Below are 14152 nucleotides of genomic sequence, written 5' to 3' on the forward strand. Positions count from 1 at the left end.
TGATTCCTTAAGGTTTCAGATTATTCCAGGGTAGTACCCTCTTAGCTCCTGTAGAAGGGTAGCAGTCTTGGACATATGCATTCATGTTTTAAATTCTCTCACAGTGGGGTTCTGTAGTGGAAGCATGAGCCTTGAGGTTAAACTACAGGAGAAAACAGCATCTTTTATCTATGGCAGTACTCGGAGCTGCCTCTCCAAGGCCAACAGCAGGCAAGATCTTTAACCAACATTATCTTGGGCGGTTAAGCTTATCCAATGTCCAGGCCTCTGGGCAGTTCTCTCTTATGAAGAATGGACAAAGGGCTTGTAGTTTCTAGTATAACTATTTGACTTCCAGGTTTAAATCCTCAACTAAATTTCACTGGGAAGGAAACAGACTGTATCTCCGGTGCATTCTGACTTTGAACACTATGTTAAGAAGCACAGCTATGTCAAAACTAGTCTTACATAAAAAGTCTGTGCTTCCGTACCCTGAATTAATCTTTTTGAGTAGCTGGGAAGTTCTAAGTAAGCTATAGCCTGAATAGCTCAGTCATGCACTTGAGAGGGGGAAAGAAATATTACTTGGAGAAAACAAGAGGACAAACTTTCAGGATCTAGTGCCTTGAAGCAATACTGTCCGGTAATTTAATTTCTTGGAATTAAATAAGAAGCTATGGACTATACGTTGAAATTGCTCTGGGAAATGAAAGACAGACTAAGGGAATTATAAACAAAGAGGGGAAGCATGGGCACTAACTGAAAAGGAAGGTGTTGTCACAGCAATAGAAAACACACATGAGTTTACTTTTAGTTTTCTGGATCTGGGATGGGCAGGGCTCGCAGACTTCTGCCAATCTAAATCCCCCTCCCCTGGTCCTATTTTCCTCTCTCCAAATTCCTGCTCCAGCTAGAGGAGGAGCTCCGATCAAAGGAGAGGAACCACTATCTGAGAAACCAGTAAATACATGATGGTACCAAATGCTTAGCATTTTGTCTTCTTTTTCATGCTTTGTTTTCACTCACTCCTCTTGCCTCAAATTACTAGTCATGTACATATGCTCTGAAAAGCTTCTCATAACCTTTCTTGACTAGTTCATCTTACCCTGTTACGTATGGTCGTGTCTACACGAGGCCAGAGTTCCCAAACTGTACTGTATTATTTGGCCCCAAATATTTCCGCCCTCCAAGTTATCTGTCTACATGGAGGGTATAAGTTGAGGTAAGGCATGGTGACAACTGACCAGGTGTCTCCCACTGACAGCCAGTCATGAGGCTTTGATGAGGCTCCCTTCAATGGGACTGAGCACACCTATTTGAAACAGACATTCTGATGAAATAGTTTGCAAGGCAGAACCAATCTCCACATTGAAAAACTAACACCCACACCCACATTTGTTAGTTCACTTGTTCCTAAAAATAATTGTTTTCTTGTCATGTAGACACGACCTACAAACAATATAATTATTTAAAAAGACTATACCTGAAAACACAAAATTCAATATTAAGGAAATATATAATAAATGCTGTGGCCTGTGCTTTTAGCAGGACACCAAATAAAATAATAAAACTATTGAGCAAAACTTTCTAAAGGTATATTATTACCCAGATCCCTATTTCACACTAAGTATTTAAGCCCTAGAAAATGAAAGCAAAAGGCCCTATTGACAAAAAGGACCTTAAGTTTCCAAGGTCAATGCAGAGTACACAAGGCCCCCTCACCAAAGCCACAAAGTACATTCAATGATAATGGTCAATTGATCATAGTGCTAGAAAATGAAATATCAGTCTCTTAAGGAGATATAAACAGGCAACAAAGAGTAATTTTAGGCTTTGAAACAAAATATATATGTGTATATATATATATATATATATATATATATATATTTTTTATCCTCCTCAATCTCTATGATTCCATGCTGTATTGTGACTCAGTCTGTAACTGAATTGTGATTAATTTCCTTTTTTGGTTGCAATATACACACTAATTTGTGCCTTTGTAGTCTTCATAAAGACATCATCTATTTTTGTTGCCTATAGTATGATTTGAATTTATACATTTCTTTTTGTATAAAAATCAACATTCTAAGTGGCAAGATTTTTTTATTAAGTCAAATAATGTGTAGGAGGGCATTCAATCTCTGCTTATTTTATTTTTCTGTTTCTTGCTGGGAAGATTATTGCTCATTAGAAGTAATAACTTTAGTAGTCCCATAGCAGTAACTGTATGCAAATTTTATAAACAAATTGGGCCTGACTTTATTATAAGTGAGTCTGTGCAGAAAGGGGCAAAATACTCACTTTTTATAGATTCAATAAAAATCATACTCTTTAGGTCGCTAGAGAACAGTTCTGTGTCCTAGGAGAGGCATTCCACCTTAATGGCTAGAAAGCAATTGAAGCACCATCCCACATAATCGAGTCAAATTCTTTCTTACTAACAATATTTAGGCTAGATTTGATAAATCATTCACCTACAGATTATGGACTCTCAACGAGCATTAAACAATATCCACGAGAAACTATTATGATCAATTTCCCCACAATAGAGAGAGAAATAAAATGCTGATCATCTATTCATTCATGTAGTTCATGCTTCACTACATGTGTTTAGAAATGCCAATAAAGGAAAACTAAAGGCAGGAGGGATATTCTTACAGAGAAATGCCAGACATACCCTGTCTAACCTTCTAGCTTCTATATGTCTAAGCAGCTGTTGTCTCCAGTCTGCAGGCATTTTACCACAGCTCTCCTCTCCCTTCACAGGAGTGGGCCTCGTCTTTATATCACTGTTATCTGATGGCTTGTCACCATAGTTACCCAAGTTATAGTCAGATGGTATTTTTTCCAAAAGAGCTGCCATAGTAGGCCTAGCTGAAACTGGCCTGGTTTGGGAGGCACCGTAACTCTCTGTACTGTAGCTTCTTGCAGACAATGGCCTCCTCTGGGTAAGGTTTTTAACTGGAAAACTTCCCGCCTGAGCTTTCACTTCTTGATATGAAGGGTGTTCATCTTCATACCTGCCATTCCTTTTCAGGAACTGGGACTCAGTCACTGAAACGCTGCTTTGGCGATCCAGACCGCCCCTATATGGAGGTCTGCCGTACCTATCACTCGGAGGCAGCTCATGAGGTTCACTGACCCTTCTAAACATGGCCATTTCTGTGGAGCTCGCCAGGGAGTCGGCTCTTCTCAGGAAGCCTGCCCTGGCACCTTGGCTTGCAAACTGGGCATTCACCACAGCATCCTCATTCACAGATGGCTGAGAAAATGAAAACATTTGCTCCATGGGTGGGTATCCTCTGTAAGCTCTAGGACTAACCAAATCCTTGGCGATGTTTTTGCCGGGCTGTTGCACGTACTCGGAATTGTGTTGAAAGGGGGGCGGTATCCTCTTTTCGGCTTTAACTTCCACTGCTCCTTGGGGATTGAAGCTTTGGTCAAACTGATAGACTTTTTTGGTCATGGAAGCTTTTTGTTGCTGTGGCCCTTTACTACTTCCATAAGTGAGCATCTCATCATCCAGCATTGGGACTGACTGGCTTCGAGACATACTGGACATACCATGCTCCGGTCCCAACATTTTATCTGGCCGTTCATGGCTTCCTAAGTGATCACTCCCGGTAGCATAGTTTTCTAATGGTATATTATACACCTTGTATGTACCAATGTCAATCTCATCGATACTCTGTGACTTTTTGAATTTATTGGACTTGATATCTTTCATGAGTGGGGAAAGCCTCTCTGTGCTTTTACTAATGGAAATAACACCTTTAGATGATTCTGGGCGGCAGTGGATCTGAGAAAAGACATTGCTAAGACTCCTGTTGGGATTAGAATCATGATACTCCCATGGTACTCCTGGAGAGAAAGGACTAGGTATTTCAGTAGATTCTTTTATATGCTCTTTCCTTTCAGGCAATGGGCTGGTGGTGGGGGTTGTCTCTAATTTGGAAGGGAAAGCGGTCCTGTCTTCAAAAGGACTAGGGGTTCTGGTCCAATTCTGCCAAGGATTGGAAGGAGGCACTTCTGTTTCTGGCGTGTGTCTGTGTGTAGACTGCTCAAGTTCCAGGGGAACACCAACAATCCTATCCTGCCTAATCAAAGGCCTGCGTCCGTGAGAAGATGTGCTTCTAGATTTCGAACTTAAGAGAGGATTGTTGTTGGCATTCTCGCCTGTGGTCTCCTCTGCAACAAACCCTGTGTTATCATAATGTGAACTGTCAGTCCAGTTGTCAGTGAAGGCGTCGCTCATTGGCAGCCGGTCAGGACGCTGTGGTAGATTCCCTGGGGGAACAGCCTCCCGCTGGCTGAGTAATGGCTTTGAATCAAGAGGCTGTGGGAAAGACTGTGCAATCCTGTGAAGACAGTGGGAAGAAGAAATATGAAAATGAGGAAGAGCTGGGTCTTTGCCAGAAAGAGAACAAGTAGCCCAGAGTGCCACAATCCTTTAACGATGTTTAACGGATCATTCATCCATACGTCATTTACAATTAAGGTGGCACTGTTATTTCATGTTCCCCCCCGCCCAAATCCACCCTTTACCTTGCTCTAACTTTTATTTTCCCCTTGTAATCATTACCTTATAACATGGTATATCATTTACTTACCTATTTTATTTATTGTGTATTGTTGTGTGTCCTCTGCCCTCCTGAGGGCAGAGATTTTTTTTTTTTTTTTTCTCTTCAGGCCTAGCATAGTGCCTGGCACATACATAGTAGCCATTAAAGTACATATTTGTGGGATGATTAAATGAATGAAAGAAATAGATAGGTCTTCATAATGGTCCTGACACTTGTCTGATAATTAGAATCGCCCGATTCTTGGTCCTCATCCCTGCAATTTCTGATTCAGTACTTTTCCAAACTATTACTGGTCAAGAGGACCTTTCCTATAAATACTTGATATAGCTACTAAACCCAAATTGTCTTCAAGTAACATTTATTTGAAGGCCAGGTATTGAAAACACTGAATTCATTGTTTAGGGAACATGTTTTCCTAGAATATAAATTATATTATATTATGACTTTTGGTCATTGGTTTGTTTACACCAGTGAGCACAGTGTTTCTAGAAGATGTTCATTTTTCTAGGCTTATTCTAAACTGTTTGCACACTAACAACATTACATTATATACATATTTTTAACAGTGAGAGACTTTTAGGTGCTCTTGCTAATTAAAAAATAGTACATTTAGAAAGAACTTTCCAAAGCACCTCATTAATTTCAGCTTCTATCACAAATAATGAACTTATAAAGTGAAAGAGTTAAGATTTTTATGATGGGCACTGATAGGGAGAAATAGTTATCCATTAGTTAACAAAGAACATATTGCTAACAATACTGATATTATCAATAAAATATGAGTGATAATCATTGACTACCTATATCGTATGATAATTTGTATTTGTGGCCTATACTGTAAAACATATCCACAAGGTACAAAACAAGAGAATAAGAACTGGGTAATTACTACCTTATTGAGTCATTTTGTTGTGCTCTTTGGCTTTTGATTTTTATCTGTAAAATGGAAGTAAAATAAGGTAGGAACCATTTTGGAAAAAGTAAATACTTTTGCTTACAACCTAACTTTTCCATGTGGTAATAAAATGATGATGATGATGACAATGATGATGATGATAACAATGAAAATTTTACTAAATATTTGCTTCATACTAGGCACACAACTGCTTTCCATGCATCTTAGTTTAATCCATAACCCCATTTGGGATAGTGAGATGCCCACGTGTGTCATAAATAAGCATTGGACAAATAAGATTTTTGGTTTCTGATTTTTAAAATTCTGTTTCTATTATCTCAACCTGATAATCTCTTACCATCTCTCCCTTAAACTAAAGATTTTGCTGTATAAAATGGATTCATCATCTCCTGGAAATCCTGGGGGGACTGTGTTTGCTTACCTGCCCCATCCTTCTGTCTTCTACACCATTCATGTGCTGAATATAATTCAAAAATTAAGATCCCATTTTTTTAAAAAGTTGCTGAAAGTAAGCACTTGGGAACAGAAAAAAGGGAATTCTAAACACACCTGTTACCCCATAAAGAATTATGTACTGCATCTTTAGCTGTTGTCTGCAAGGACCCCACTTTAACCCGCGTGTTAGAGGATCCTGAGGAAGCCTGGGAAGGCGAGTAGTCTGAGTAAGTGCCTGAGGAAACACTGTTATTCAGACAGTGAGTTTTGTCAACTTCAGACTCATCAGTTGATTCTGAAATGTAAAGGGAAAATGTTATAATGCTATGAACATTGACAATAATGAACACAGAAAAGCAAGTATGAGAAACAGATAATATAACAATGTTAGGAATATATATTTGTAAAATAGTTCTATAGACTATGGTGAATCATAAGTTACGACTGGAGATTAATCATGCACATGCATTTGTGGCATATTTTCCACATCAGGTTCGCAATGTTACCTTTTTTGTCCTTCCCTAGCAGAACAAGTTTGGGTGGGTACAGAGGGGTCTCAGCTAATGAAGGGTGAAGTTCCCCAATCCTCATTTCATTAGCTGGATGAACAAAAGAATCCTGAGAGATATAATAATATAGGACAAGGAAAGTAAACATTTAAACATTGGTTAACCAAGATGGCAATATCTTTATCTGGCTCAGATTTAAAGATGGGGCTCTAGACTCTAGGTCACTGTGGAGCACTGGGAGAAGTGAATCACATGTTTCTCTAAGGTAAGTACGAAAATGTTTTGTTTTTCTAATTTAAATGAGTCCATTTGTTCATCAGACATATTTTGAATGCCTTTTTCTATGCCTGGCACTGTGCAAAGAACTGTAGAGTTTCCAAAGAAAGACAAAATGTCCCCCATGTCCCTCGGAGATTTACCATCTAGCTGGAGAGATGAGATACATCTTTATAACACAGGACTGAATTATGATAAGCTGTATGTGAGTATATGGTACATACATCCATATATATGTTATACATATAAATGTAAGACTCTAAGGGGGGAGCTCCATTATGAATTCTAAGAGGAAAGTCCATCACTGACCAACTTAATTTCTTTTCATCCTCAGGTGTCCTCATGCAAAATTGGGTCCTTTAAATCCTTCTTTTATTGCCAGTCCCCTCTTAACCTCTGTTTCCCAACTGAGCTTATCCTCAATTTCTTTAGTTCTATGATGACTTCTTCCTAAGGTTTCTAGTTTTCTCATGATTAATCTAGCTTGCTAATCTTCATTCTAAATCCATTCATTGATTGTAATAAGCAACACAGGTATAAGAATATAACTTTATAAAGACAAATGAACATGTTAAAAAAGCCCATGAATTTTAAACTTCTATAATTAAAATTATTATTTCCAGTTAACCAGATAGTGAGAGAGCACTGGGGCAGATAAAATATCAAATTCTCACTTTCTTAAAATGTCTTGTCTATGCCCATGGGGAGGTAGTGATATAAATTTATGCATGGCAATTATCTTTATGTCTTTTTTTCTTAAACTTAGGTTAATTTGAATTCAAAAAGCTAACTTTCAGTATTTTCTAGTTTTCTCATTAATTAGTACTTGTTAGTTTAAAACATTAATGCCTTAGGAATTGAATCTGCTTTCTCTTTGATAGATGAACTTCGCAACATATTTAGAAATATTTTATTAAATCAAAGAAAGAATATACTTGAGCACAAAAATATAGTAAATGAAATGTGTCCTACCTTCTAACGAACTAGTTACAAACAGAAACTCTTATTATATATTTTAATGTCCCACATAGTGAGTGACAGGCTCACATCTTTGAGTATTACAAATAGCCATTTCTTTAATTCCTGGCTTAAGTTCAATTTTTTGGTTTGGTTTTTGGTTAGGTTTGTATAAGAATATTTGCCTGTGAAAAGCCTGGCTATATATATCTGATACTTCTTAATTATTTTTAAAAAATATTTCTAGTCAAACCTTTCATTTCCTACAAGTGAATTTTGTACTCAGCAAGGTCCATGCTTATAGAGATAATTAGGCCAGATACAGCAGAGGCAGAATTCTAGGGTCCTGTCCAATAATTTTCCCTTATATTGAGCTGTCTTCTAGTGAGCTCAACTGTGAGCACATTACAGACATTTAAAATCCCATTCCAGATTTGAAGAGGGATAGGAAAGACAGTGGGATTGATGGAAATTCTGGAGATGAAGAGGGAAATCTGTTTTCATGGATTTTGAAAAGTATTTCAAGATATTATGATAAAGTTTTAAGGTGACAGAATAGAGGGTAAAAGCCTTTACATCTTTGTAGAAATTTATAAGTAGAAGCAGACACAAGTTTGAGAAAAGTCATAAAATATGTTAAGGTTTATAAAAAAGTATTCAATTATAAGGTGGCATATTTCTATTCAATTCTTGTTTTATCATTTATTAATCAGGTTATCTTGGGCAAGGCACTGTACCTCTTTGTACCTTATTCAATTAGTCAGTAAAATGAAGGTAATAGATGAAGGTAATAGATGGAATTAGTGCTATTTTCTCTCTAGTATTAACATTCTATGAATCTAATGTAACTTATTTGTTGAAATCATACCTTAAAAAGGAAATAATCTTATGATACCTGATACTGAAGTACAATAATTTTGTTTTAGTCAACAAAAGAACTAAAAGAGCTGTACAAGCATAGAAATGTAAATTAAAGCTTTCTTTACTTTGTTTCCTCATGATTTATACATTCAGTATGCAAGTTATCTTCCATATATGGATCGAATTTTCAAATTTGTTTCCCAAGACTGTGGCTGGAGCTTGTCATGGTAGCTGTGGTATGACTCGGATCCAAGTCTCCTGTTCTGCTCAAGAATTTCTACTTTGAATCAAAAAGAGCTCTAGTGACTAGGAAGAGACTATGATATTAGTTAACCATGAGTTTGCACCTTTTCTCCAGAGTTCTGTGGCCCTCCACGTAGGAGGGGTAACACTACTGAAGCAAGAACAGTGGATTCTCACTGACCCAGTTAGACACTTATCTTCATGAGCAAAATGATAATAATGATGATGATGATGTTGAAGATGATAATGCCATTAGTTATGGAGAATCTATTACATATCTACTACTGGGCGCCTGGGTGGCTCGGTTAAGCGACTGCTTTCGGCTCAGGTCATGATCCCGGAGTCTTGGGATTGAGTCCCACATCGGGCTCCCAGCTCCATGGGGAGCCTGCTTCTCCCTCTGACCTCCTCTCTCATGCTCTCTCACTCTGTCTCTTTCTCTCTCAAATAAATAAATAAAATCTTAAAAAAAAAAAGAGACTGCATGTCTGCTACTGCACTACTATGCTCAACACTTAATCTGTATCATCTCTGTTAATTACTTAATTGCTACCCTAGTTCTTTACTGTTACTTATCATTTTTAAGTTATTTATTATCATCATCTTTGTTTTACAGTTAAGGAATTGAAGGCTCAGAGAGGTAAAGTCATAATTCCAAGTCCCAAACTCAGTGAGCGGTAGAGCCAATATTTTAACTGAGATCTGTTCTACTGGAAGGCCTTCTGTTGATACTCTGTATGCTATATTGTCTACCCTAAGAAAAGCTCACCTCTCCTAACTGGACTTCACAGAACAGATAAGTTAACTGTCCAAAGAAGGAAATTAATTCTTGATTTCATCTCTATAAATTCTTTTATAGAGGCTGGAGGAATTAAGTTCATGTCGGAAAAGAGGGTGAAGCTTTTGGGGCTACTTCTATGGTGAAGGCAGTGGAAGTTATTGGTCAGGAATCAAATATAACGAGGGTCCCATTTTAAGCACATTGAACCATATTTGCTTCTGGTAAGGAGACAGAAGAGAGGGGGAAAGAAAAGGTATGGTCTCTTTTTTCTTTAACCTACTAACCTTGTGTGGTTCAAACTAAATCACAGCTGTCACTGCTGTAGGGAAAGGGAGCCTAAGGTAGAAGTGAGAGGGGGAACAAAACTTGTGACTGAGATTTCCAGAGTCCAGGTCTGGTATCAATAAAAGCATTTAAGGACTTTTACCCAATTAAAGGAAATTGACTACTTTCTTTTACTAGGAAGTAGATGTGTTTCCTCTATAGAAAGAAATTGGGCGGAGTCTCCTAACAAAGGAAAAAGTCCAGAACCTTTATGAACATGGTGGACATAGTAAATAGGTATCCGGTGAGAAGTTTTCTGTAATGCAGAGTAATGGCTCATAAAAGGATTAAAGGCAGATGGGCAGGATTAGCACATCATTCTCTTGTGGAAGGGAAGGGAATTATAGCTTTCTTCTTTGCCAAGAGCTGTGCTTGCAGCTATGTAAAAATACTTGTTTTCATCTGATTTCTTCTCTACAAAACTCTAAATGTTATTGTTACCTGCATTTCTAAAGATACACAAAGCAAAGCTCAGACAGTTTTCAATGACTTGTCAAGGTCACAAAATTGGTAAAAACATAGATTCAAGATTTGAATTAATGTCTGATAGACTTGAAAGCACTTCCTCTTGTTCCCAAACTGTGCTCCAAGGTAACTGTGATGCTCTTATTAATTCACAGGGGTACATGAGTTATTTTAAAAATTTGAGGGAAACAAAGCAATACTTGAAATCAGCCAGATACTGTATGAATTGGTGGCTCTCAGTTTCAGTATTAGATTGCACTTTCCTTTTGATGATAATCTTTGTGAAGTTGGGTTTTTGTGTTGCTGTGATCAAAAATCAAGTGCTATTTGAAAATCAATGTGAAACAGAATTGTAGTATCTGATATGATTCAAGGTTTGAGGAGATAAGTGGTGTCCCACAGGTGCACAAATTTCAGTAATCAGTTTTGTTATTTAAACATGAAATAAAACTATTATTTTCCCTTTAAATTTATGTGCACTATTTTTCAAATGACCACTGGACAGGGCATAAATATGTATGAAGTTGCTCAGACCTAATACTTAATGAATGGAACTGTTTGGTACTTTTTTGGTCCATGGTCCTTGCAACAAAATTACTAAGACACTGAAAGTATTTGTATACCAAGATTTTTAGAACCCCTAGCCTTTACTTATTTTAAGTCATAACTTTATTTACTATACAATTCTCCTTCCTTCCTTCCTCTTTCCTTGCTTTCCTCACTCTCCTAATACTCTTCATCATGATATTTTGCCTATTGTATTAATGTATTAATATGGTAAATTGTTGTTTTTAAAATACATGCTATTCAACGTATAGGTGATAAAATATAACCAGATATGGCAGCCTACACTTAATAATGATTAATTTGACAAAAACTTAAGAGAAATTGTTCTTCCCCTCAATTAACTTCTAATTTGACAAAGAGACAGACACGTTATCAGTATTGCAACAAAGACTCTAGTATATGTGCTGCCGAAGCGAGCACAAGACTCTATTAGTTGTTCATGTACTCAACAAATATTTATTGTGTCTGACTCTGTACTAGGCACTGTGCTAGACACCAGAAAGACAATGATAGACAAGACATACCTGGATCCTGCCCTCATGAAACTCAGTCTGAAGTTAATAAACAACATAATCATGTATGTTTTCATTATCTTTAACACGAATTAACAGGATGATGTGATAGAGGAAATCAGAGGTTCTACTGACCATGGTGCTCAGGGAAGGCCTTTCTGTTGAGGTCATCTTTAAACTCAAATTTGGAAAGATGTGGAAGTCCTAGTCCTAGAAAGAGCTGGGTGCTACACACTGAACGTTTGTGTCCCCTCAAAATTCATAAGTTGAAACCTATATGATGATATTTGTGGTGGGACATTTGGGAGGAGATTAGGTCATGAGGATAGAACCCTCACAAATGAAATTAGTGCCACTGTAAGAGACCCTAGAAAGCTCCCTATCTCCTTTCAAAACTGTGTGAGGTCACAGAGAGAAGATGGCCACCTATAAACCAGGAAGTAGGCCTTTACTAGATGCCGAATCTGTTAGGACTTTGGTCTTGGACTTCTTAGCCTCCAGAACTATGATAAATAAATGTTTTTCTTTATAAACCATATAGTCTATGGTATTCTGTTATAGCAACCTGAAGGTACTAAAACACTGGGAAAAAGCAAATGTAAGCTTCATAAAATTTATGTAAAGGAATATGGGGGTAGAAGACAACCTTCATACCTCTCTGTCCTGCTTATTCATATGCCCCTCCCCACTGTTTTCTTTGTCTAGCATAACATATACTAAAACTCTTGGCATGGGGTTGGCAAATAGAAAGAGATCAAGAAATGTTGATTTACCTTTCCTTTTCCTTTTCTCTGCTGCATTTATAATCTATTTACCTTGTTTATTCTTACCATTTTCTGCTTCTGGTTCTACTTACCTTATTCTTTTTTCCTTGGTTTTCCATATTTAACCATATGGATAAATGTATCATGCAATGTGATATATTCTTCCACATTCTTGACAGTATGAACTAAATAATTACTTTAAAATGTCATACAAATGCAAAACATACAATAAAATGCTTGGGAGGGAGACAAACCATAAATGACTCTTAATCTCACAAAACAAACTGGGGGTTGCTGGGGGGAGGTGGGATTGGGAGAGGGGGAGCGGGCTATGGACATTGGGGAGGGGAGGCGAACCATAAGAGACTATGGACTCTGAAAAACAACCTGAGGGTTTTGAAGGGTCAGGGGTGGGAGGTTGGGGCAACCTGAGGGTTTTGAAGGGTCAGGGGTGGGAGGTTGGGGGAACAGGTGGTGGGTAATGGGGAGGGCACGTTTTGCATGGAGCACTGGGTGTTGTGCAAAAAGAATGAATACTGTTACGCTGAAAAAATAAATATAATGGGAAAAAAAAAAAAAGAAAATACCAGAACAACAAAAAAAAAATGCTTAATATACACTGATCAGCTGGACACTTGGCTATCCATGTTTATTTTATCTGGAAGTTGAAAATATGGAGTGTGGCCCCTTTATCTGGGTGAGCAATTCAGAAAGGGAGGATGATAAAGAAAGCACAGCTTTGCTTTGTTCTAGGATGGGTAAAAGTCGGGGAAAGAAGATCTAGAATCTCAATTTTAGAATAAGTATTTAAATTACCAGTGAAATTTCTATTCAAGAGAAAAGGCCAGGAGAAGAAAAAAAACTAAGAAAAGTTGGGGTAAATCACTGAAATAATTATAAAGCTTAAGACTGAGTTTCAATTAGATAGGAAACAAGTGTTTTTAAGAAGGGAAAATTAGATTTGTGTCTTAAAAAGATCATTATTAGGAGCACCAGCGTGGCTTAGTCAGTTAAATGTTAACTGAACTGGACTGAATTAAAAATTTGTATTCTCTGGGGTGCCTGGGTAGCTCAATCAGTTAAGCATCTGCCTTTGGCCCAGGTCATGATCTCAGGGTCCAGAAATCGAGTCCCTCATTGGGCTCTCTGTTCATCAGGGAGTCTGCTTGTCCCTGTCTCTTTGTTCTTTCCCCAGCTTGTGCTCTCTCTCACTCTTAAATAAATAACATCTCAAAAGTTTATTGACAAGGTAATGAGGGGGCTGGGGACAACGTGAACCAAGAAGTTGACAGTTTTTATAATAATGCAGAACAGAATTGAGGGCCTGAGGAGGTTGAAGAGATACACTTAGATGAAAATACATAGATTTAGGTGACTGGACAGGCAGTGAGTAAAGAGAAAGAAGGAAAAAGAAATCAAGATACCTTCCAATTTCTAGTTTGAGTAAGCTAACAGATAATGGCGTTAGCAGATAGCATATAGGAGCAGAAGCAAATTTGGGGAAAAAACATTAAATTTAATTTTGGATTTTTCAAGTTTTAAATGCTTTTGGAATAATTTTAAGATTTATTTTCTCTAGTAGGGTCATCACTAAATTTATGGCCCAAACCATCTTTTACTTGCCTCACCTATCCTAACCCTGTATTAAGCAATTTTAGAATCTTCTTATTTAAAGTAAAATCACCCAGTTTATGGGTTATCGTGACCTCACAATTATTTTAATGTTAAACTGTGATTGCATGAGTTTAAATATGAAGCATAGTTGTATTTAGTGTGTACCTCCTAAATGTTGGCTTTGTTCCTTTTTATATTATTGCAGTGTCTTAGAGATAAAAGAAAAGTCTGTTTCTCTTCTATCACCTCTCTGTGATATTTTAAAAGGGAAAAGTACAAAAATACAATAATATTGATTTCATTCATGTCGTTTGCTTATTTTGCAAAAACCCCCCTAAAACAAGGGAAATGAGTATTTACCTAAGT

At 37.3% G+C, this 14152-nt stretch overlaps 1 protein-coding gene across 7 annotated transcripts in view; it reads right to left on the bottom strand.

Moving 5' to 3' along the window:
• The window catches only part of LRRC7 (leucine rich repeat containing 7), a 563262-nt gene that overhangs the window by 93673 nt on the left and 455437 nt on the right, over nucleotides 1-14152 (bottom strand). For 6 of the 7 annotated variants that reach the window (XR_006817634.1, XM_045998653.1, XM_045998701.1 and 3 more), the window contains 3 exons: nucleotides 6420-6531; nucleotides 6028-6208; nucleotides 2657-4337 (listed from right to left, as the gene is read on the bottom strand). Coding sequence is in view for 5 of the 7 variants with exons in the window: in XM_045998653.1 (XP_045854609.1) it covers nucleotides 2657-4337; nucleotides 6028-6208; nucleotides 6420-6531 (1974 nt within the window). In the remaining 2 variants the exon portion in view is untranslated. The remainder of the gene's footprint in view (nucleotides 1-2656; nucleotides 4338-6027; nucleotides 6209-6419; nucleotides 6532-14152) is intronic. The other variant, XR_006817637.1, reaches the window with a different exon arrangement.

This window comes from Meles meles, chromosome 1 (assembly GCF_922984935.1).
Source record: "Meles meles chromosome 1, mMelMel3.1 paternal haplotype, whole genome shotgun sequence".
NCBI lineage: Eukaryota > Metazoa > Chordata > Mammalia > Carnivora > Mustelidae > Meles > Meles meles.